Below are 23,358 nucleotides of genomic sequence, written 5' to 3' on the forward strand. Positions count from 1 at the left end.
CGCTGCGGGGAGCGGGGCTCGGCGGGGGTAGCGCCGTGCGGCCGGGCTGCGGGGGGCGGCGGGGAGCCGCAGGCCGGGAGGAGAGCTCCGGCTCGGGCAAAGCCCTGCCTAAATGGTTAACAGCCGGGAGGACCCGGGAGGTAAGAGCCCGGCAGAAAGTTTGCTGGGTAATGGCCTGAAATAGTTTCCTTATGCGAGGAGGTGTTGAGTTACAGCGCAGGCTTTGAGGGCTGGGTGGAGAGAGGGGAGAAAAAAAAAAAAAAAAAAAAAAAAAAGAAATCTGCCCCGCCACCTTCCTTTCTGTCCGGGCAACGTGTGCAGCAGCCGGGCCGGGGCGCGGGGCGCGCTGCGGGGCCGCTCTCCCTGCCCCGGGCCGGCCGCAGGATGCCACGCAGGCAGCGGCCGGCGGGCGGCCGGGGCTGAGGCTCCCCCCGCCGGGCCGGGCCGGGCCGGGCCGGGCCGAGCCGGGCCGGGCAGGGCAAGGCAGGGCCGGGCCGGGGACTGCACCGCCCCCCCCTCGGGCCAGCGGCCCCGGCGCCGCCCGGGCGGACGGGGATCGCGGTGAGGATGCACAAGCTCCGGAAGCTTTTCCGCGGCAGCGGGAGAGCGCTGGCCTTCGTCTTCGTGGCCTCTGTCGTGTGGCTGCTCTTTGACATGGCAGCGCTCCGGCTCTCCTTCGGCGACGCCGCCGGGCAGCGGGCGCTGGCGGCGGCGGTACGGGGGCAGCGGGAGCGGGGCCGGCTCTGGCGGGGCCCCCCGGGGCCGGCGGGCGGCGGGCGGCGGGACCCCGGCCCCCCCCGGGCGGCGGCGCCGCGGGGGCCGGGAGGGGGCCGAGCCGCGGAGAGCGCGACGACGGCGGCGGCGGCGGCGGCGGGGAGCCCGGCCGGGGGCGCAGCCCGGCAGGCGGCGAGCGGCACGGCGGGGCCCCCCCCGGGCGGTCCGCGGGGCCCGCAGCCCTCCGCTGCGCCGGGCCGGGGAGCGGGGCCGGGGCCGGGCCGGGCGGGGGGCTTCCTCGAGCCGGCCGCGCCCCGACGGGACGGGCGGCCCCCGGCTGCGGCGGCCGCGCGGAGCGACGTGGCACCGGCGGCGAGCAGAGCCCCGGCACAGGCTGCGAGGGCGGCAGCGGGCACGGCGGCGAGCGCGGCTGCAAGCGCGGCCCGACTGCCCGGGGCACCGCCGTCCACGGCAAGCGCCGGGGGACCGTGGGACGAGGCCCGGAGCCCGGGCCTGCCAGCGCCTGAGCCCGCGGAGCAAGCCGGGGCTGGGGCGGCCGCGCCGCAGGGAGCCGCGCACGGGAGCCTGGCCCCCCCCGGCAGCCCACCGCGGCTGCCTTCCCGGGCAGCGGGACGGGGAGCCGCGCCCGGGCACCAGGGAGCCCGAGCGGGAGAGGCGGCGGCGCCCCCCGAAAAACGCTTCGTCCTCATCAGCAAAGCGGGGGCAAAACCCAGCAGCAGCGCAGCAACCCCGAGCCTCGCGTCTGACGCCGCGGGAAACTTCTCGCGGAGCCCCGGGCCGCGCGGAGCAGCGGAGCTCGCTGCCACGAGGCGCGGCAGCACCCTCGCCCCCAGCACCACCGGCAGGGCCGCAGCACCGCGCTCCCCAGCCCGCGGCTCCCCTGGGGCAGCAGGTGCAGGGGCAGCAGGAGCTGCCGGGGGGCCCGCGGAGCGGGGCAGGCAGGGGGTGGCGGGCAGCAGCAGCCGCGCAGCCCGGCCGGGGCGCAGCCCCGGGACACACAGGGTCTTGGCCGTGGATGCAACGCTGGCCCCCAGAGACCCCCAGGCTCCCGGGCAGTTTGGGCATCCTGTGGCAGTCCCTGACGACAAGCAAGAGGAAGCTAAAAGCAGGTGGAAAGAAGGAAACTTTAACGTCTACCTCAGCGATCTGATCCCTGTAGACCGAGCCGTGGCGGACACCAGGCCTGCCGGGTAAGATGTGCTTCCCTGCGCAGGGGCTGCGCCGCGCTGCCGGGGGGCTCCCGGGGAGGGCAGCGGGCGCACCGAGGCCTTGGCTGCGGGCATGCCAGCAGTGAGAGGGCTCTGTGTTCCCAGGTGAGAGGAGCTCCTTACTAACAGTAAGGCTGGGTAAAATTCCTAGCTCAGCTATTCCCTGCTCTACAAAGAGGTTGGGGCACATGAGGGGCTCGGGCCTTTTTGTGCCTTAAAATGTTTTATTTGCCTTATTGGGTGTAGCACCGAGCACTGCTTTGTATTGCTCTCCGTACGTTTGGTTCCTCAACCACTTCTGCACGCCACCAATGTGCCCGGGCAGCTGAAGCTCTCCCTGCCCGGGAGCACTGGTGCTCTCATGCCTGGAGCTGCCGCTGCCTGTCCCTCTCCCCCCTGGAGCTACCCCGCTGGCCTCACCCACCTAAAGGGCATGGAGGGGGCTCCTGGGCAAAGCCACCTGATGAATGCTGAGACAAGGACACGGCACGTGGCTGCCTGCAGCTGAGACAGCGCTGGGATGTCCGTGGGATCGCTCCTTTTTCCCACCAGCATCGCTGGCACTTTTACTCTTGTGCTGCCCAGCACCACGTGGGTGTGCACTGTCTGAGCTCGGGACCTGGGGGCAGAATTGTGATTTGGTAAGCAATTGCTTCACAGCCATCCCCCTGCAATGCGTGGCTGAGTCTGCAAATGTCAGTATTGCACTTTGAAAAACAAACCAACCCCCTGCTGTAGTCCACATACAAAAGCAAAGCAAGATGTGGGCAGTACCTTGCCAACAGAAGGGGCAGACATTCACGGGGCTCTTTTCTAGAGCAGGTGTGCCTGAATAACTGCAGACAAGGTCTAGAACAGGTGCAAATTCAGGTGAATCCTCCTGCCCCCACTATGGGAGCAGTGGCATGGGCTTTGTGCTGTGACCCGTTCCGCATCACACAGGACAGTACGCAGGTGTTCCTGTGTCGCTGTCGTTACTCGCTTTGTGAGCCAAGGTGAAGTCCCGGAGAGGCAGGAGCAAGGCAGGGAAGGAGCTGCAGCACCTTTCCAGCGTGCAGAAGATGCCAGCTATGGGAGCCAGCTGCATACAGAAAAAGAGCTGACGTGACTCAAAACCAGACGTGAAAGATGAGCCCTGGAGAGCTGTAGAGCAGAACACCTGCCTTCCAGGAGCACCCACCCGCCTCCGATGAATCAGGCACCTGCCGGGAAGGAAGGTGTAGCCGCTGGGGTATCCGGGATAACACCTTAGCCAAACAGGGGCTGGTCCCAGCACCCTGGCTCCGGGATGTGTGCTGCCACATGGGGTCAGGCTGCACCCTACAGATGGTGACGTGGGGAGCACCCGCGGGCAACCCAGCGCTGGCAGGAGCCATGCAGGCTCTGAGCATGCAGCCTGTTGGCACAGGGAAAGCCGGACGTGAAGGCCAGCTCACCGCAGTCTGTCTCGATCTTGCTGAGCATTACTGACCAGCACTGGTGCATGCTGAGCGCTGTCTCTCTGCAGCGATGCATGCAGGCAGAGTCCCATCCACGGAGGGGCAAGATGCAAAAGCCACGCAGCCTGGGTTAAATGTCCCAGGGCAGCTGTGACGTTTGCAGGCAGAGCACTCGATGCAGAGCCTGGTTCAGGAGCCCTGCACCCTGCCTCAGCTCAAGTGCTGGCAGCACAGTTCCCTGTATGCCCCAGGCTTCTCCCAGGCTACCACGGTAGTTTCCCTGGAACAATCGATTTATCTGGCTTTAGATAGGGACCCAGATTTCATGGCTTGGCAAAAAAAAAAAAAAAGTGCTGCAAGCCACTGTACAGTTTAGTGAGTCAGCCCTGGGTGCCAGCAAGCGTGGCATGCTGGCTGCGCTGGGCAGGTGGGGCAGAGCAGGGCTGCAGTGCCAGGCTTCTGCCAGGCTCGGGAGCAGGAGACCCAACGTAAAGATCTTCCAGAGCAACTTCAGCGACCTAAGAGCCTGCACTCGATTGACTTCAAGGATGAAGTTAGCCAAACATAGAGGCTATGGACTGTTTTTCTTTAGAAGCCTCTCTGGGGGTGGAGTTCCAACAGAATTTGACTTCTGCTTAATAGTAGTTATATATATTAAGCATTATACATACATATGTAATATATGTATTTATGTATGTGTATTCATGTAATTAGCAAAGAAACAGAGCCCAAACTCATATAGAACATTGTGAAATAGCTTTAGCTGTGGGTCAACAGTAATGAACCCACTACTCTGCCTAGAAGCCCTATTTTTTGTGTAATGAGGGAGAAAAGGCACTCCTCACTTTGAGGTTGCCTCAAAGAGCTGCTTCAGCCTGTTGCAGCCACTTCCCTCCGCCACGTGCTGCCTTGGCCCCATCCCACATCCTGCACGGCTGCCCCTTGGAGGCAAGGGCCAGGTGCTGGGGAAGCTGCCTTGTGAGGGGTCTGTAATTTGGGGTCTATTTTCACTTACCCAGAGCACTCCTGGTTAGCCAACACCTCTGAGTTTTCTTCAAAGCACCGCGTGTGCTGGGCTGTGTGGTGCCCTGGTGTCAGCATCTGGGCTGGCACCAGCCGAACCCGGGGGCCCCTTCATCCAGACGAGAGGAAGAAGTCACTTCTCCGTACAGTCCCACATGTATACATATGTATATATATATATGTGTATATGGCCCTGTTTGCTGTCCACTGTTGATAACAGAGTGAACAGGAGCTTTGATTCATCATTGATAAATTCGTTTTCTGCATCTGCAGGCAGGCTGGTGCCTGTCCTGCCTGCAGGAGGTCTGCTCTGGAAGAAAGAGAGGAAAACCTGTTATCAGACCTCAGCTTATGGATGAGAGAAAGCAAGTCCCAGTACGTCATGAATATTCTGGATAAAGCGGCGCATTCGGGGGCGAGCAGCTCTTCTTTGAGGTGTCCCGGGCGCCTCGAGATGCCCTTGGAGATGGATTGCTGCAGGAGCCCAGCTCCCCGCAGGCAGGCAGCGAAGCGGTGCTTGAATTGCAAATAGCGATGAGAAAAGCTGCTCATCGACCTTTTGTTCAAGCACTGCAGACACAGGCCTGACCCAGCCCTTGCGTTTTGGGCTGTCACAGAAGAAAATGACAAACTCACAGGCAGGGGAGAGATGTTATCGCTCCCTCAGCCCCCGGGACGTGTGCTGCGGGCGGTTTGCGAGGAATGTGGGTGCTGCTCGGAGCCCCTGGGCAGGGCTGGGGCACGGCCGGTGGCGCTGGGTGTTCCCGGGGAGGTGTGGGTGCTGGGCCATGAGATGCAGGGTGCTGGGGGAGCAGACCCGCCAATACCGGTACACAACAGGCGGATTTTGGGGCATCTTCCCGTCCTGCACGGCAGTTAGGTGCGGAGGTTGTGCCGCAAGACCCTTCCTCACCATCTGCCAGCTCCACAAGTTGCCCTGCCGAGTGGCCCCTCATGGAAATGGCCATTCCCTGCACTCTGAGCGTGCTGCTGACTTTTCCCAGACAAGGCAACCTCCTGAAGCCCGGGGTCCCACGCCTGCAGGTGCTCAGAGCATCACAGCAGGGCACCCTGTGCACAGGGGTCCTTTCCCCGCAGGTGTCCCCAAGACCAGGGTGCAGAGCTGGGACCGGCCTCACTCCCCAGCGCCTTCCTATTGCTTGTGGGTAGGAGATGTTGTCATCTGGGGGTGGGGAGGAAAAGAGAGGTCCCTGCTGGAAAGAAAGGGTCAGTGCATCCCGTCCCCGCAGGGCTGCCCCCTGCTCTCCTGACCCAGCCCCGTGGCGGACCGAGCCCCCCTGTTCCACGTTTCCCACTTCCCCCTCCCTGCACATTTCCCAGCAGTGCTCAGCCCGGAGGCGTTCAGGGCACAGCAGCTGTGCTGCCGTTGCAGGTGCTCCGAGCAGCGGGTCCATGACGACCTCCCGACCACCACCATCATCATGTGCTTCGTGGACGAGGTGTGGTCCACCCTCCTGCGCTCCGTTCACAGCGTCCTCAGCCGGTCGCCTCCCCACCTGGTCGAGGAAATCATTTTGGTGGACGACTTCAGCACGAAAGGTAGGCGAAGCTGCTTCTACCTTTATGAAACTAATATAACTTGAGGCCAAAATACAATTTGTTCTCTGTAATTCAATTCTGAATTGCAGGAAGAAATCGCATTTTCTCCTTTCGATGTATTGAAGTGCTTACGCAGCCTGCACACACACAAGGTGTCCTGGCTCGAGGGCATGTGCGTTTATAAAGATGTTCTCGGCCTTCTCTGCACAGTTTCCAGATGGGTGCACGTGGTTTTCAGTGCTGGTGGCGGGCGCACATGTCCAGGGTTGCTCAGATGCGGGGGTGGTTGTGATAAAAGCGTTCAGGATGTGTCCCGGTCTGCATGCACAGTGACTTCACTTGTGTAGTCACAGACATTTCACATCATATCGAACCTCTGCTTTGTAATACTTTGGCTCCCTGCTGTCTTCAGCCCTTACAGTTTTTAAAATGATGTAATTTTTCAACTGCTGGTTCTTCAGTGAAGGTGCTGTCTCAACAGCAAGGCTCATGGCAGCACATAACGTTTTCCAAAAGAGTCCATAATGCAACAAGGCAATACATGTGAGAGACAAGGAAAGGGGCTCTGTTTGCTCATTTTTTAAATAACTGTTAAACATGTTCATACCATCTCCTCTCCAAAATGTCTCTGCAATTTTACTCTTTACTTTCCTCCTGGCTTCCCTTGGTGTCTGCTTATGAGCCAATGAAGCAGCAGAAACCTTGCTAGCGTGAGTGAGTTACAGGGAGCCATACTCTACATTGCTGTCACCTAATAGCAGCAGCAGTGACCCCCTGCAAACGTGTCTGCAAATGCTTTGCTCGTGGAGCCTTTCGAAACCTGTGGGTGGCAAACAGCTGCGCCCTCCTGCAGACACAAAGCAGGGGTGGGACTGCCCGCGGGGGAGCTGGGCCCTGCCCACACACCTTGTGCCGGGGGCGGACGGAGGCAGCCCCGCATGCCAGCCCCGTGCCACCTTCCTCACACCCTCTTTGTCCTGAGCGTTTTCTACCAGCTGTCCCCACAGCATGGGAAGCCGTGGCAAATGTGACCTGAAAAGCAGTGATGTGCCACAGCACACCCTCGTGCTGGGTCTTCAGATGTGGTGCGTAATACCAAGAAATTTGTAAAGCGCACACACAGAAAGTTGTTTTAGCCAAAGGGAAAAAATTGACAACCAAATTTTAATTGCAGTTATACTGCAATTAAAAATAAAAATATTTTTTGGAGTCTCTGACCCAGTTAAATACCCAGTTAAATACCCATTTTGGATGATGAACTACCCGAGTTTGCGCCCCAAACCTCTGGACCCCCATGTGTCCTGGAGATGCCTCCAGGAAGACTCTGCCCGCGGCTTCCCACAGCTGGAAGTAGGCATAGGACAGGTACATCAGCCTCGCTCTCTCCTTCTCCACAGAGTACCTCAAGGAGAAGCTCGACGCATACATGTCACAGTTCCCAAAAGTGAAGATCCTGCATCTCAAAGAGAGGCACGGTCTGATACGGGCCAGGCTGGCGGGAGCACAGGTTGCCAAAGGTAAGGCGAGGCCCGGCCACACGCCTGCACAAGCTCCCCGCCGTGCCGCATCCCGGCTGCCCGCACCCCGCTTTGCTGCCCGAGCTGAGCTCGCGTGGCGGGCGGCTGGACACCGTGCTGAGCAGACGGACAGACACCGTGCTGAGCAGACACCGTTCTGCAGCCCTGCCCTAGCGACACCAGCCTGCAGAGCTGAGGGGCTGGTGGCTCACAAGTGGCTGGGAGGAGGACATTTTGGTGTGCCAAACGCAGCAGCCAGGCAGAGGCTGTCTGGCACCTGAAGGTGTCAGCAAGCATCCATTCGGATCTGCAGCTCCACTCGCTGTAGCTCTGCTGCCCGGAGAAATTTTGGGAAGTGCCGGGGTGCGGGGCTGTGGCACCGTCAGCCCGTGGGGTGCCTGGGATGTGAGAGCCTGATGGTGCCTGTGGCTTCTGCCCACAGGTGACGTCCTGACCTTCCTGGACTCGCACGTGGAGTGCAATGTGGGGTGGCTGGAGCCGCTGCTGGAGAGGGTCCGCCTGAGCCGGGCCAAGGTCGCCTGCCCTGTTATTGAGGTCATCAGCGACAAGGACATGAGGTAACACTCTCACAGCACTGGGAAACCCAGAGATTCCTACCATTGCCCTGAGAAAACCTCTTACCCTGGCCATAAAAATGTTAATTTTAAAAAGACATACGTACAAACATTCTAACCAGCCTTCCACAGTATTTCACAGGAGATATGGAATATAGCTGACTTCTACACAATCAAATTAACATTAGCAGCAGCCATGGCCACTTTATTTACTGCACACACCTTTTCACTTTTTCATGAATTTTAGCAGGATTCCTGATGAAATTTGTTAGAATCTTGTTTTAATTATGTACAGATATTCCTCTTTGCTCATTAAGTGTGACATTTCAATCGGGAATGTGACTCAGAATTAGTCATCTCCATCTTTTCTGTGTTTAGCTACATGACCGTGGATAACTTTCAACGTGGGATTTTTACTTGGCCCATGAATTTTGGATGGAGGCAGATTCCACAAGAGGTCATTGAGAAAAATAAAATCAAGGAAACTGATATAATAAGGTAAAGAAAGTGAATCTGAGAGGTTTGTGAACCAGCCTGTTCTGCTGTTACTGATTTAGCAACAGAGGCTTCTTCCAGGCCAAGCATTTTGCTGGTAAGGACGATGGATGCAGTGGCCCAGCGCAGGAGATCACCTCACCTCACCAAAGCCCACCAAGTGTTTCCTGTTACTGCAGCCCTGTGGGTGCATCGTGGTGCTGCCAGGACATACCGTTGCGTGCTGTGCCACCCCGTGTTTCCCTCCCATTCCCATTACAGAGTTCAGGCTCCGAAACACTATCTTTTTAATCTTGCATTTGTCAGTGGGCACTGAAGGGACAAATCCTATGGTCCATGCTGTAAGTGCAGATTTGAGCACCATCCCCAAGCATTCAGTAACTGACAGTTTCTTGATGATTCCTTTGTAGAAGCAAGGTGAAAGGGACGGGTATTTTGTGACCGACTGATGTGCCACCTTGCTCGTCTGTTCCCAGGTGCCCGGTCATGGCGGGTGGCCTGTTTTCCATCGACAAGAAGTATTTCTTCGAGCTGGGAACATACGACTCAGGACTGGATGTTTGGGGAGGTGAAAATATGGAGATTTCATTCAAGGTATGTTGCTCTCGGCAGCCTGTCCCTTATCTCAGAATCACAGAATCACAGAATGTTAGGGATTGGGAGGGGCCTTGAAAGATCACCTAGTCCAGCCCCCCTGCCGGAGCAGGAACAGCTAGGTCAGGTCACACAGAAAGGGTTTTGAATGTCTCCAGAGAAGGAGACTCCACAGCCCCCCTGGGCAGCCTGTTCCAGTGCTCTGTTACCCTCACTATGAAAAAGTTTTGTCTCATACTTAAGCGGAACCTCCTATGTTCCAGCTTGCACCCATTGCCCCTTGTCCTGTCATTGGGTGTCACCGAGACGAACCTGGCTCCGTCTTCCTGACACTCACCCTTTACATAGTTATAAACATTAATCAGGTCACCCCTCAGTCTCCTCTTCTCCAAGCTACCGTATGTCTGGTTTGGGTGCTTGGGGGACCCTGTCCCTCCTGGCAGGGCACAGCCCAGCGAGCCCCCTGCTGGCCCCCTCGCTGCTTCTCTCCTGGCGTGCGCAAAGCCAGAGCACAACCCGGGCCCGTGTTTCTCTCAAAGCAACCTCTGCTCCTCAGGTCTGGATGTGCGGAGGAGAGATTGAGATTATTCCGTGCTCCAGAGTTGGGCATATTTTCAGGAATGACAACCCTTACTCCTTCCCGAAAGATCGGATAAGAACGGTGGAGAGGAACTTGGCCCGTGTCGCAGAGGTCTGGCTGGACGAGTACAAGGAGCTGTTCTACGGCCACGCGTACCACCTGGTCCTGAGACGCCTGGACGTGGGCGACCTGACCCAGCAAATCGCGCTGCGAAAGAAGCTTCAGTGCAGAAGTTTCAGGTGGTACCTGGAGAACGTCTACCCGGACCTGGAGGCTCCCCTGGTGAAAGCCAGCGGGCTGGTACGTACCCAAACCACTTGGTGTTCTTCATTTAAAAGTGCTTTCAGCTAGAGATGTGGCAGCATCCTGGTACGCCTGTCTCTGTATGCCTGGCATGTGGTAGCACTTTTGAGTACCCAGCCTGTTACGGTGGTCGGGATCCCATAGTGTGTTTGGGAAGAACTAAAAGCCCCAGCTCCAGGGTCTGACTTCCTGCTGGGAGCCTGCCTGGGGTCCAGCAGGGCACAGCACGGGGCTGCTGCCACCACCCAGGGCCCTGCATGCCATGGGGCCGCTTCAGCACAGGCAGGAGGGGAATGACACCGGGACAAAGCGTGGCTGCTGAACCCGGCCCGGGCCTGGCCCTTGGCAGAATATCAGCTGCTGCTTGGAGCATCCTGAAACCTGAAATGTGCTGCTCAGCAAACACGCTCGATTGCTTGCAATTTATTTATAATTGCAATAATATAAGTTAAATACCTGGTTTGTAAGACAAATTGCAGTGATGTCAGGGTTCAAAACCAAAGGGCTTGCTGCCTTCCGTGCCCGCCCCGTGTCTCCGAGTGTAGCCACAGGAGAGGCTCTCGCAGAGAGGAGGTGGCCAGGACCCAGTGACCACGGGGCTGGCACGGCTAAGGCAGTGAGAACAAGCACTGCCTGTCCCCTGTCTCCCTGCCAAGGCATGCAGCCTTGAACCTCTCCACAGGCTGCTCAGGGAACCGGGGAAAGCACAGCAGCCCTTTGGCCACGCTTCAGGCTTGTCTGCAGGCCAAGGGCGTGACGTGCAGGCTCCCACTCACGGGCATCCCTCGCAGCCCAGCCAGGCTGCCTGCTGGCCGCGGTCCATGCTGCGGTTCCATGGCCGAACCGTAAAGGCGCCGGGCGGTGGCTCTGCAAGCACAGTGTGACCTCTCACTGCTCATGGAAGAGGAGTAGGAAACCCCTGGGGTTGGGCACATCAGCGCATTATGAGCAGCTCATCCCTTCGGAGGCCGCCGTCCGTCCCAGCGTGCCCGCAGCCTCGGTTGTTGCCTCCTGCAGCCACGAACACACGTGCTGAGCACTGCCCGCAAGGGCAGCCCGTCGGCCGCTGGTACCTGGCCCCCTATGCTTTCTTTTAGGAAACACCATTTGGGTTAGAACAAAGGTTTCAGTGAAACACCAGCATAGTTGACTTTTTTTTAAAAATGGTGACTTTTTAAAAAAAATGATTAGCAATAATAATCTTGAGAACATCAAAAAAAATGAATTTTTGGAAAACATCTACTTTTTCAGCTCTTTCACTCAGAGCAATAAAACCTTATGTCAAATCAGTGCAAAGCGGTCAGACCATGTATAGAGACCTTTGTTTCAACAGAAGCAAAATCTCCACTTTTCAGTTTTGTGTTCATGAAAATGTTCACAACGGTGCCTTGCTTTGTCCTGATTCAGGCCACCTGAATGGCTCTTTTATCTTCATTCTCAAAATTTAATAGGGCAGAAAATCTGTTTTTCAGCTAGCTCTGCAAATTCCAGCTGTGCTGAACAAATTTATTTGAGAACTTTTTTTCTGAATAGCCTACTTATTCACTGGGATTAATTCAGAAATTCTTCAGCAATCTACATTTGCAAGGAATCAAAGACAGGCCTGGCCTAACCACAGCTGCGTTCCCCCACGGGTGACGGTGCCAGGGCAGCCAGCCTAGGTGACAAACAGGCAGGTGGGGCAGCGAGCGCGTCAGGTGCGGCACTAAACGCAGAAATCCCTCTGCTTTCTGCCAGGGGAAGAGGGAAGGCAGGTCCCTGGGGGTGGCAGCAGTAGGAGGGTGGCAGTGGGGGATGGCGTCCCCAGGGGGTCGCACTCCTTCCTGGGGTGGCAGCGAGACAGGGGTCATGGTGGGCAGCTGGTGCTTGGGGCATCTGCAGAATGGGAACATCAGCTATGTCCAAAGGAATCCCAGGAAAAAGCCCGTCTCATCCAGCTGTGGATGCTCCCAGAAAGGGATGGTTTCAGGCTTCTCATGCTAGAAAAACGTGTAACAGAGCACGTGTGCACTTACACACCCCACCAAGGACTGCTACACAATGCCTCTGCTTCGCTCCGTTGGCAGTATTAATCAGTGTCTGTACTGTAACAGCCTCTCCTCTTTCTTGACAATTTGTGTCTAAATTTGCATTTTGTTATTTTCTAGCTTGTTAACATAGCCACAGCAAGATGCATCACTGTGGAAAACACCACTCTAGCTCTTCAGACGTGTGATGTTAACAACGAGGTAAGGATGCCCTGCGTACTGAGCACGCAACAGCACCTCCCCACACTGACCTCACCTTGCCTGCAGGGCAGATGCTGACCTTGCTGTCCTTCCTGCCCCAGATGCACCAAGCGGAGCTGGGAGCAGCGAGGGGCAGGATTTGCCTGCTTGCAGGGGCTGTAGCCAGGCACAAGCTCCCTGCCCCAGAACTAGCAGGAAGGTTAGATAAATCCATGAGCCTGCACGTGAGAATGGGGACAGACACATCCAAACCGTTGCTTAGTGTGCTGCTGTAGCACCAGCTGCACCCCGCTGAGCGCTCGCCCCAGTGCACCAGGGGGAGCGGGCACTGCCGAGGGGCACACACGTGCTGGGGTCGGGCTGCCCTGGCACAAGCTCTCTCCTGAGCTCTGCCAGTCCCTGAGATGTCCTCTCCCGGGGCACAGCTCCCACGGTGGGTGCCGAGAGCATCGAGCGGGTGGGCTGCGGCAGGGCAGCGCGGGGCGCAGGCTGACAGCTCCCTGCCATCCCTCCCACAGGACCAGAAATTCAACTACACCTGGCTGCGGCTGCTCCGGCACAGAGACCTGTGCGTCGCCCCAGCAGGCACCACGGGAGCGCTGGGGCTGCGGCCGTGCGCGGGCTGGGAGAGCAGCCTGGCCTGGCAGCACAGCAGCCTGGTCTGGCAGCACAGCAGCCTGGCGGCGGCCCGGCCGGACCTGGTAAGTGGCCTCGGTGGCGGCGGTCCCACCACACACACACGGAGTGGCATGAGCCCACCGTGGGGCCCAGAGCCTGGGGGCCCGCCGGTCTCACCAAAGCCAGCTGTCACCCAGAGATGAAGGTAGCCCCTTTGGTCCCCTGCCCACACGGCCTTTCACCGCCTGGCTGTAAACCTGCGCTCTGCTGTAGGTTTCGCCACCCAACACAAACCATAGCCTGATGCTACTGCACAGCATGGCCAGAGAGCGAGATGGAAACTTGCTATGCCGAGGCACTTGCTCCAGCGGGGCTTTGCCATTTGCAGCACAACAATAGCAGAAAGTCCTGGTTTTACATAGAGGTGATCAATAGCACTTACATGGATGTTACTTGATATTGATTGGCATTCAGTTCACAGTGTTGTTTTTCTAACAGAAAACATTTATGAAAAGGAAGAAAATGGGTACTTACATTTACTACCTGCGCTGCAAAAAGACAGAAGGTCATGGCTGTATCTGTGTCAGCCTTCTGTAAGTGGCATTCTCCCTAAAAAGCTATAAAATGGCATACTTTACAACACTTAATTTAGGAAAGGAAGAGTAGCTGTTAAGTAGCACACTCATCCTATAGACAAGATCCCATTCCTCTTTAGTCTAAAAAGATAATACTTTCAAAGCCAAAACACTGCAGCATCAAGGCTGACAAAAGCCACGATATTTTGTGAAAAATACAAGAAAATTGTCCTCCACTTAGGAGTCCAGACAGCAGTACAGGTACACAGTCAATTGTTGTCACCTGTTGCAGACTGAGCTGGCGTTAGTCATGTCCGAAGGTCCCAGCCAGCACGGGGAAAGCTGTGGTGCCCCCCAAAGCCCAGCTGCTCTAGAGGGGCTGGGTGCGGGCAGCACCCGGCCGTGCCCATGCCCCGGCAAGGCTGGCCCATCGCCGGCTGCAGCAGGTCCCCGAGGGCATGGGCACTGCCACTCTCCCCAGGGTCAGTCCCGTCTTCTGGTCCCAGACACCTGGCGCTGCCGCCCTACCTGGGCTGGTGTGCAAGGCACAGCTGGAAATAGGAGCCAAGTGAATGTGCCAGGCTCTGATGTGCTGCAGTTTTACCATCTCTGCACGGTCACTTTATTCATCTCAAGTTGCGGAGCTGGCTGACCTCTGTGCTGGCATTCATGGGACAGTCCCTGCACGAGCAAAGCGGCGGGGCAGTGTCACTGCCACCGAGCCCAGCCCCTGCACACTGCTGCCCCAGCAGTGACAGAGCCACAGCCCGGCCAGGTTCACGCCACGCCTCCTAAGAATCCCTCCCGAGCTGTGTCCAAGGGTGGCAGCAAGCGAGGGTCAGTGTGTTTGCATCAGCCTTACTGGCCACAGAGTGGGAAATCTGGAAAAAAGCTCAATTGCTGAGGAATCATAGAATGATAGAATCATTTAGGTTGGAAAATACCATCAAGATAATCAAGTCCGACCACCGACCTGACCTGCCAAGTCCCATCACTACACCATGTCCATTAGTGCCATGTCCACACGTCTCTTAAATCCCTCTGGGGATTGGGAATGTGGGAATTACGATGCTTTACCTTCTGATGCCACAGTGATTGTGTCAGATTAATGATGGGAAGCATATTTTCCACTTACAAAAAGACCCGATTTTTGCCCAGACAACAATTTACTTGTCCTTTCAGGAATATTCCATCTAGGTATTAACCAAATGATTGTAAGAACCATTGCAATGCTAGGAAGTGAAATGGAGCATCCCTTACCTTCAGCAGCACTCATCGTATTGCCTTGCTGGCCACATGGGTTAAGTAGATAAAGATGAGCAGATGTGAAAACCAAAAGGACTGATATCACTCAAACTCTTCATTCTTTCATAATCCAATTTACTACCCCAGCATTTGAAGTTCACTGCTGAATTACCTGGTGTCCTTCTCATTGCAGTAAATGTGCTTTGAGTTCATTAGCAGAGAAACTCCAAAACACAAAAATCCGTCTCCTGCCATACGTTTCCCTATATTGCAAATACCATCTGGAGCGATTTCCTTTGCATGGTAATTGCCACTCGGACAGGGAGAGAACTAATCTTCAATTTCCAGGGAGCTAAAAGCCACGAGGCACAGAAGGTATGCTGTAATCGTAGCTCAGCAACAGGTGTAAGTGCTGGATCCCACCCAAAATTCCTTTGAGTCAGCAAAGAGACCTCGTGTTAGGGAAATGCGGAAAAAAAAAAAAAAAAGCATATCATAAAGAATCAAGCGCTCTCAGTGGAAAAGCAGAGCAATGTGCTTTCTTGGGCTTCAAACAGCATTTGCTGCGTGAGTCCAAGGACCTACCGTCCCTCTCCCCTGCAGGCGGACCACCTCGTTTCAGAGCACCTCCAGCCGCCCGCCTGTCTGGAAGTGGATCCATCTCTCCAGGCCCTGAGGGTGAGCGCCTGCAACTTTGCAAATCCTTATCAGAAGTGGCAGTTTAGCAATTACTATGCAGACTGAAGGGAACACAATCGAACCAGAAACAGCGTGCTTTCATCTTGTGAATTCAGCAATGGCATCTGTGGGACTTGTGACAGCAATTACAGAACTGGAAGTTCATTTCCAAATGGTAATTGAAATCCGTAATTTAAACCGACATATTGAGAGATCAAAATATCAAGAGTAGCACATCTGGTTTAACAACGTTTGAAATGTGGGTTTCCTTCAACTGTGAGACACTTTGGCAAAAACTCAAATAATTTTTCTGTTATTAAATGGAAACATTTCCTGAAGGTCCCCCCCCCATCCTACTCTAAGCAAACGTTCAGTAGTTACCTCCAGACAACAATATAAGCTAACAGAAATAATTCCAGGGCTCTCCAGTCTGTAAACGGTAAATTGGGCCATTTGTTTTTCAACGGCCTGGGGAAATGGAAGCTTATTGAGCAATGCATTACAAAAATCCATCCGACATGCCCATGCTGGGCCTGGTGGCAGGATCCCGCCCAGCAGGACCTGTTGCCTCTGACAGATAAGCATCAGAGTTCACTTAGGAATTGATTGTGCATTGAAAAAGCCTGTTCTTGATAACGGAAGGCAAGCGTGGGTTGATAGCCAGCTGGGCAGTGCCCTCCACCCGCAGCCCTGCATGGTGATGGTGCAGGTGGCCCCGCGGGACCTGGGGCAGGCAGTAGCCCCCAGCAGGACGCTTCGTAACCCATGGCCGCTCCCTGCCATGATCAGGATGGACAGAGGCACCCACGGGAGCCAGCAGGCGCTTCTCCTGATACAATGGCGGCCATGAAGGCACGCAGGCCTTGCACAGGGAGTGTGGCACCGTGGAGTTCGCCCCTCACCGGCCCTCGTGTGGCTAGGCCGTGCCGGGCCGTCAGGCCCCGCACACCACAAGTCCCTCTGAACTTGGTGTCGCAGGCAGCTTTTGTTCTGACTGTGAAACTTTCATCTCCAAAAGCTATCCACGGTTTTTGAAAGTCTGGATTAGACAGGAGAACAAATGTGACAAGACATGAGCTTTGAGATAGGTGACGCTGCAGCGCCACAGAAAGGACATCGCCAGCCCCGTGTCACACAGCTCCCAGGGGCTCGCCACAAGGAGCTGCCACCCGCACACGGCGGTGTTGCCAACAGGAAGGTGGTGCCGCTTCCCCGGGTACCAAATGGGCTTCTCCAAAGACGGGCCTTCTGCTTTGCACCTCGGGATCTGCACGACTGAGCACTGCTCTGGCTCTGACACTGCTGCTTACGATGGCCGAGCCTTCACCATCCAGCATTTGCAGGCTGATACAAAGCAACTCACATCTCTTCTTTGATTTTTCAAGTGGCACCAGCATAATGTTACCTCTCACGTCAAGGATCAATGCTGACAGCACTTGACAGGCTGCGTCTGCCAAAATATTGACTGGCCTAACAGATTTTCACAATTGGCTCCTGTTCCAAATGTCTTCCTGATTTTATCTCCCTCCTTTGGTGCTGCTCGCCTGCAGTCACTATCAGAAAAATTACACAGATGTTGTTTGTGCAGTCATGTTTTATCAAGAGCATGAATTTCATTAAATGCTGTTTGCTGACATTCAATCATTTGTCACTGAATAGGCAGCGAGTGTTCTCATGTCATGGTCACATCACATCTCCAGGCTTGTCACTTGCACTTTTATCCCCTGTTGTGTAAATGCTCACTTCGATGCTGGTATCTTTTACTTACAGACCTGAGCATGCCTTCAGGGACTTCTGGCCATGAACTTGGTGGCGCTGTTACACAACACCCAGAAACACCCAGATCTCCCCATCAACCGGATTTTCAGAAAGGAGAGCATTTTCCCGGCACGCTCACAGGTGCATGGGGCACGTGCCTGGCCATCCCCTAACCTAGCACTGTGAAAATAGAGAGGAATTATTTTCAGAACAAGTCTGGGCCTGCTGTTACAGCATCCTAGAGCTGGTCACCCTACTCACCATCCCCACTCTGTTTTCCGTGCAAAATTTCCCTACGTGGAGCAGGGGCGTTTCCAGGGTCCTGTGCCCCCCCAGGTGCCCTGTAGCACACTCTCCCCCCAGCTGCTCACAGCTCCTGCTCCAGCTCTCTGCAGACATGCTTTGGGCAGAAGCAGCCCCTGCTCTGTGCTGTGCCCTGGGGTGGGCTGGGTGGCAGCACCCATGGGAGAGCATTCAGCTCAGTACTGCTCACTTGCTGCTGTGTGCCCCTTGATTTCCATTTTCCAGCTCCCCTGAGGGTTTGGCAGGAGGTCTGTCTGCAGAAGAGGCCCTCAGAGCATCCCCAGAGTTTACATTTTACTTTTCCAGCCACCAAGCCAAGCAGGAGAGGGGGGTCATTGCTCTCAGATGATCAGATTTGCTTTCCACAGAAGCAAAAAACTCATCCAAGCCTCAGTGGGAGGCCATGCTCAGCTGGAGCCTGACCCTATGGTCAGCACAGCAAGCGTCCCCACCATGCACGGCCCTGACAGCGCGGGGAGCAGTGCGCTGGCTGGCTCCAGGAGCGTAAGCCAATGTTGCAGACCGGCAGGGACAGACACGGTAACTCGAGGGACGTCTGCCTTTTGTGCTACAGCCACCCCTGTCTTCCACCCAAGCCCCCACTGCTCCTCCTGCAGACACCTGCATGCACCGCCCTGTGCCATACACATCCAGGCACCGGCCTTACCCTCAGGTTTTTGTTTCACCTGGGGTCTTTGCCGTTTTCTTCCCCATTATACTCTGTAGCTGCGGCTGAGCACATCTGCAACTGGCCCGTTGTCCCAGCGAACAGAGCTGGCCTCGCTGCAGGGCAGGCTGTGTGCCGGGAGGTGACCGTCGGCAGGTCACGGGGAGCTGTCGGCGCGCCCCGTCTCTCCCAGACAGCCCAGTAACAATCTAATCGTTAGGAGGAACGTGTCGTCATCCTTACAGGAATCGCTGAGAGCAGAAGTGGGTGGGGGCGCGGGGCAGCTGTTGGAGAGCAGGCAAACAAACTGGCAGTATAAGTTTATACAAGCAAACCTCTGAATTTTTGCAAGCCAAAGAGCAAATAAACAATTCTGAATAGTACAATGAGGACTGTGTTTTGTTTGTACAATACAGAATTGCCATTTATTATTTTGACGTTGCCAATAAATAATTGCCTTTATGTGGAACAACAAAAAAATCAAAGCAATATTCAGTGCTGCTGGAAATGTAAAACTAATAGTTTAAAAAAGCAATTGTGGCTAAAGGAGACCTGGAGCTGAAGTCACAGCCTAACCCCCATTCTTACCTCCTCTCCCTTTTAAGCTTCTCTCAACTTTCCCCAGTTCTTTCTGGGATGACATCTGCAAAGCTTAGTTCCAACTCAAGACAAAGCTTTCTGTAAAACAGTTTGAAAGAGACTAAATGAACAGCACTGTAATTACGCAAAGATTTTTAAAAATGGAGAAAGGCTGTGTTCAGATGACAAAAATAAATCGTGTTAAAAATCTGCCCTGCCTTGAAAAATGTCTTTAAATTTTGCATCTAAACTTACCCTGGAAATTGAGAAGAAATGTATGAGAGCAAAAACTCACCATCCAAACTGCTGGCATTCAGGAGAACAGATTTCTGGTGCCAGCTGGTTTTATTGGATGCCCAGGTGGCATGTGTGAGCTGCACCAGTGTGTGTCCGTGCTGCACCGCACGGCACCCATGCAGCACCAGAACTGCCCTGGCCTTCCGACAGCCACAGCAGACTTACTGCCTTCTCGGGTGAGAGCTTGCTTAATTCCTGCCTGCTGCACTTACCCAGGAATGCAGCCAGCCCTCCATCCCACCAGCACAACATGGAGCTGCAAACGCATACGGTGCTTTCTAGCACAGCACAAGAGACACCGGATGGCAGCAAGGACAGACAGCAAAGGAGTGTGCTGCAGCTGCAAACAGTCATGGCGTTTATTATTCACCCTGTGCTGCCCAGCTGCACTGCCAACTCGTTACCAGCACGGCTGCTGGCATGGATCACCTGTGTGCCTGCAGCTACAGAAGCCCCAGCTCATTCCAGACATACCAGAGTTTGAACATGGTTACAAAAAAAAAAAAAAAAAAAAGGATAGAAAATAAAGGGTAAACTTCAAATCAAATGGTATTACACTTAGTGAACTGATTATTCTCCTGTTCTACGGATGCCTCTGCCTGCTGGCAAAGTGAAGCATAGAAGTTACATTTTGACAATGTTTTATGAAATCATACAAAAAGCCAAAAAGCGGTGACTTCATGTTGCATGAAGAAATATGTCAGGGGGCGGGGGAAGGGAGACAAAACAAAAAACAACGTGAACTGTTGTCTCAGTAAGCAATTCTCCACTTCAGTTTATAAGTGCATCATGGATTCAAATTCATCAATTCTTTGTTTGGTGTTTCCTTTCCTAATCTTCCGGTAGGAGATGGTGTTGTACCGGGAGTAGCTGTGTCTGGAGATGTCATTTTTTTTCCCCAGGCTGGGCTGCTCCCCAGCTTTCTCCGCCTGGGCGTTGCAGCCGGGGCTGGTGGGGGGCGATACCTCCTTGCCGCTCTCTTGCTGCTGCCGATGGGACGCCTCGCTGGTCTCCTGCATCTCTATCACCTGCACTTCGTCCTCCTCGGTGTCCTCCTCTTCTTCTTCCACCTCCTCCTCCTCCTCCTCAGCATCGTTCCCTCTCTGCTCGGCGGTGCCCGCGGGGGTCCCCGCCACCTCCCCGCTGGGGCCGGCCGCTGTCCCCAGCGCTGGCTGCCCGCTGCCCGGCCCTGCAGCAACACAGAGTTGTGCGGGTGGGGGCTGCCCGCCTGCACGCCCCGTGCCGCCCGCCTGCTGCCTGGCACCGCTCCTCCCGCCTCACCCGTCCAGAGGCCGCCCGCGTTGGGCGTGCGACACCTCCGGGCTGAATCCCACCGTGCCCGCACCTATCTCAGCAAGGCTTCGCACGCTCACAGACACGTTGTTCACGGCCACCTGCCCCTGCATTTTTTAGTGACCGCCCCTCCTGTACCACCTTCCTGGGAGCCCTCCCTACAGCCCCCTGTTAACGAGAGGCGGTGCAGACCTGAGGGCCGTGCAACGTGCCGCTCCTGCACCCCAGGACCAGAGGCATTGTGTCTGTCTGCATGCACTGCATCTCTGCTCACCCTCCTAGATCTCAGCTGACACGTACTCCCATGTGGGGCCCTGCTACAGCGCCTCCTCACGAGCCATTTCACTACTTTGGAAGGAAGGGCAGTCCCAAAGCTCTTTGGTTATTGGCCTGGGCAGGTACCAGCCCCTGACACTTCCATCAGCTGAACTCCCTGTTCTGGAAGGGCATCAGAGGTATTGCTCAGGTGTTTCATAACCTGCTCCATACCCTGTGCCACCTCCTGGCTGCTGCTAGCACCCCTGATGCCCCAGTCAGGACGTTCGGCCCCGCGGGAAGGTTCGGCAGGACGAGCTGCTCCCACCCACCCCACCTGGGACCAGAGCTACAGCCCCCAGGCACGCTGCGGTGTCACGGGAGGCACCCCCAGCTGCAGCTCACCCTCCTGCACCCGTCTGCGTGGCCGTGGGGCGGGGACCCCACGTGCAGCCTTCCCAGGGACATGGGCACACGCACGTCCCTGCTTCAGAGGTGGCGGGCGACACTTGGATGGCTATCTGGTATTTGTCCTGTTTGGCACATCTCTGCTCCAGTGTCACAACAAACAGTCTATTCAACGTTTTGCCTGTGGAGTCCTGAGTATTAATTAGACTAAATTGGTTGGGTACTAAAAAGCTGCCTGCAATTTAGAGATAAAGTGCTTGTGGCTGAGATGGATGGGGGGCTGTGCAAGATCGTTTAATAGGTTTTATTGTGCACTTGTAAAGCAGCACAGCTGGAGTGTAGATGTCAGCTCCGAGTGGGAAAGCCACCATCATGATTCACCTCCTCAAAGCCCATGCAGTTGCTAGGAAATATTATTTTGCACAGGACAAATGTTCATACTTTTTTTTTCTTTTCTTAATCAAAGCAGCACCAGTTTCTGTTTACAAGGCACGACCATATATCTTTTATAGTTCTGTTCAAATGACTTTAGATTTGCCAGCACCACGACAACTACTCTGAGTTGTTAATCTGCTCTTCTGTGAGGAGAGGTTCAATATTTATGTGACAGCTGACATATAGACACACCAGCTTATCGCAGCCTGGTGGGTGCACCAATGGAGGGAGAGATGCGGGATGGCTGTGGCCAGGAGAGCATCCCACCAGCATTTGGGACATCCAAGAGGATATCCCAAATCTTCAAGAGGACTTCAGCCTGCACCATCAGCATGCAGGTCTGTCCCCAAGGCCATAAAATACTCCTCCTTTTTCAGTGACCTTTCGCATGGTATAACTAAATATGCTGATAGACATTGACTGTATTTTGGCGTACCCACAGAGACAGAGAGCGTGCCGTGCCCACAGCCCTGTTCTGTGCAGGGGCAGGGGGGGCCAGGATTGGCTGGAGCATGTTTTTCTGTTTCCACCCAGGTGCGAGTGGAAGGACACAGGAACAGATGTTCCAGAGGGCAGACAATTTTCTGCTAGTTACTTAGGGATCAGGGCATTTTAGACACTTCATAAATCGGGAAGGAAAGAGTTTGGGTTCTGAGGATGCAAAATTCAGACTTACAGCCATCCAACAAATCAGCAGGTAAACGTTATCCTGCATGGAGCAGAAGACAAAGCATCTCCCATCCTGACAGGAGGGCTGGAGACCCCGTGTGTCAAGGCCCCAGGGTGCTTCGACCCCACAGTAAAGGTGTCATGCACAGACCACGGGAGGAGAGGCAGCAGCTGCTGCAATCCTACAAATGGGAGTGAGTCACCCTCTTCTGCAGCATGAGGGTTTGAACGAATTTGAAAAAGATAAACATCTGTATAATATCATCTCTGAAGGCTGCTCATTGCTATGCCTCAGAAGAACAAGTCACATCACACGGCATTCTTCATTACCTTCCTCTGACTCCTGGCCACCGGTTCCTGTGTCCTGGAGATCAACTGATCCCTGCTGTAGCGTCGCATCATTTTCCTCTTGCTTTTCTTTAGGAAATATAAAGCATGAGAAATGTACTTATGGAGCAGTTAGTGCCAATAATTAGGTTTTAATGGCTGCAGATTGGCAGCAGAATTTTAGAGCAAAGTGAAAAAATTGCTTTTTTTCTTTGGTCATATACTTTTCATTTCAGCCTCTGTAACCTCTAGCTCAAATCTGTCCCCGACTCTCCATTATTCTGAGCTGTTGTTACTACTAACTGTAGCTTTGGAGTTTTGAATAACACACATAATACATGCCATTATTCATAAGGCTATACATAAAATGGAGGCTTTTCTGTCCAAATACTCAAATAAAGGCAGCATCATACTTTACCTTCGCATTGCTTCTCTCCGTCAAAATCTCCACACACTACGTCCTCCACCAGCGAGTTTCTACTTTCCTCCTGATTTCCTTTTGCGAGCGGAGCATCAGGGCTGGTGTCTGCATTTGTGTAGGGCCCCGTCCCGACAGACCTCGCGATGTCATCGATGATGCCAATGACCTGGAGCGGTCCCTTCTCAGGAACCACGCTCCCGTTGCACTTGGGCACGCTGGGCACCACCGGCACGTCCTCGGTCATGCTGAGCACCGTGCCCGGGGCACTCAGGCCGTGCACCTGCCGGCTCCGTCCCGCTCCACTCCCGGGCTGGGCCGCTGCTCCGGGGATGTCCTCGCGGTCACCGCGTGTCCCCTCTGTGGTGCGGCGGCGAGACGGGGCCGGCGGTGACAGCCACGGGCTGGTGGGGGCTTGTCCGCCGGCACCGCCACTGGGACCCAATCAGCACCTCGCCTGGCGCTCGGCTGCTCCGGCCTCATAATTAGATGCACCGCTGAAATTTACATAAACAAACAATCTGAAGCAAGGCAGCTTTTGTGCTGGCATGTAGAGCGGGTCTTTCAGCATGTCAG

The 23,358-nt window shown here is 55.2% G+C and overlaps 2 protein-coding genes across 2 annotated transcripts; one reads left to right on the top strand and one right to left on the bottom strand.

The window, feature by feature from the left end:
• The first annotated feature begins 567 nt into the window (after nt 1-567).
• On the top strand, nt 568-15,786 carry GALNT5 (polypeptide N-acetylgalactosaminyltransferase 5). Its single transcript, XM_050711675.1, has 11 exons — nt 568-714; nt 1,282-1,925; nt 5,799-5,965; nt 7,363-7,482; nt 7,925-8,060; nt 8,436-8,555; nt 9,029-9,146; nt 9,703-10,026; nt 12,177-12,257; nt 12,776-12,958; nt 15,299-15,786. Exons 1-11 carry the CDS (start codon nt 568-570, stop codon nt 15,437-15,439), a joined length of 2,181 nt encoding a protein of 726 aa, XP_050567632.1. The 3' UTR covers nt 15,440-15,786.
• A 3,967-nt stretch (nt 15,787-19,753) lies between these two features.
• On the bottom strand, nt 19,754-23,029 carry ERMN (ermin). Its single transcript, XM_035566092.2, has 3 exons — nt 22,783-23,029; nt 22,368-22,454; nt 19,754-20,166 (listed from the first exon to the last, which is right to left on the bottom strand). The coding sequence occupies exons 1-3, from the start codon at nt 23,027-23,029 to the stop codon at nt 19,754-19,756; spliced, it is 747 nt and encodes a 248-aa protein (XP_035421985.1).
• Nucleotides 23,030-23,358: the final 329 nt, after the last annotated feature.

Source organism: Cygnus atratus, chromosome 6, assembly GCF_013377495.2.
Source record: "Cygnus atratus isolate AKBS03 ecotype Queensland, Australia chromosome 6, CAtr_DNAZoo_HiC_assembly, whole genome shotgun sequence".
Classification (NCBI taxonomy): Eukaryota; Metazoa; Chordata; class Aves; order Anseriformes; family Anatidae; genus Cygnus; species Cygnus atratus.

Coding starts and splice junctions, on each gene's coding strand:
- ERMN (XM_035566092.2), bottom strand. CDS start 23,029: ATGACCGAGGACGTGCCGGTGGTGCCCAGCGTGCCCAAGTGCAACGGG. Junction 22,455..22,782: donor CGGAGAGAAGCAATGCGAAG/GTAAAGTATGAT, acceptor TATTTCCTAAAG/AAAAGCAAGAGGAAAATGAT. Junction 20,167..22,367: donor TGGCCAGGAGTCAGAGGAAG/GTAATGAAGAAT, acceptor GTGTTGCTGCAG/GGCCGGGCAGCGGGCAGCCA.
- GALNT5 (XM_050711675.1), top strand. CDS start 568: ATGCACAAGCTCCGGAAGCTTTTCCGCGGCAGCGGGAGAGCGCTGGCC. Junction 9,147..9,702: donor ATATGGAGATTTCATTCAAG/GTATGTTGCTCT, acceptor TCTGCTCCTCAG/GTCTGGATGTGCGGAGGAGA. Junction 12,959..15,298: donor CGGCGGCCCGGCCGGACCTG/GTAAGTGGCCTC, acceptor TCTCCCCTGCAG/GCGGACCACCTCGTTTCAGA.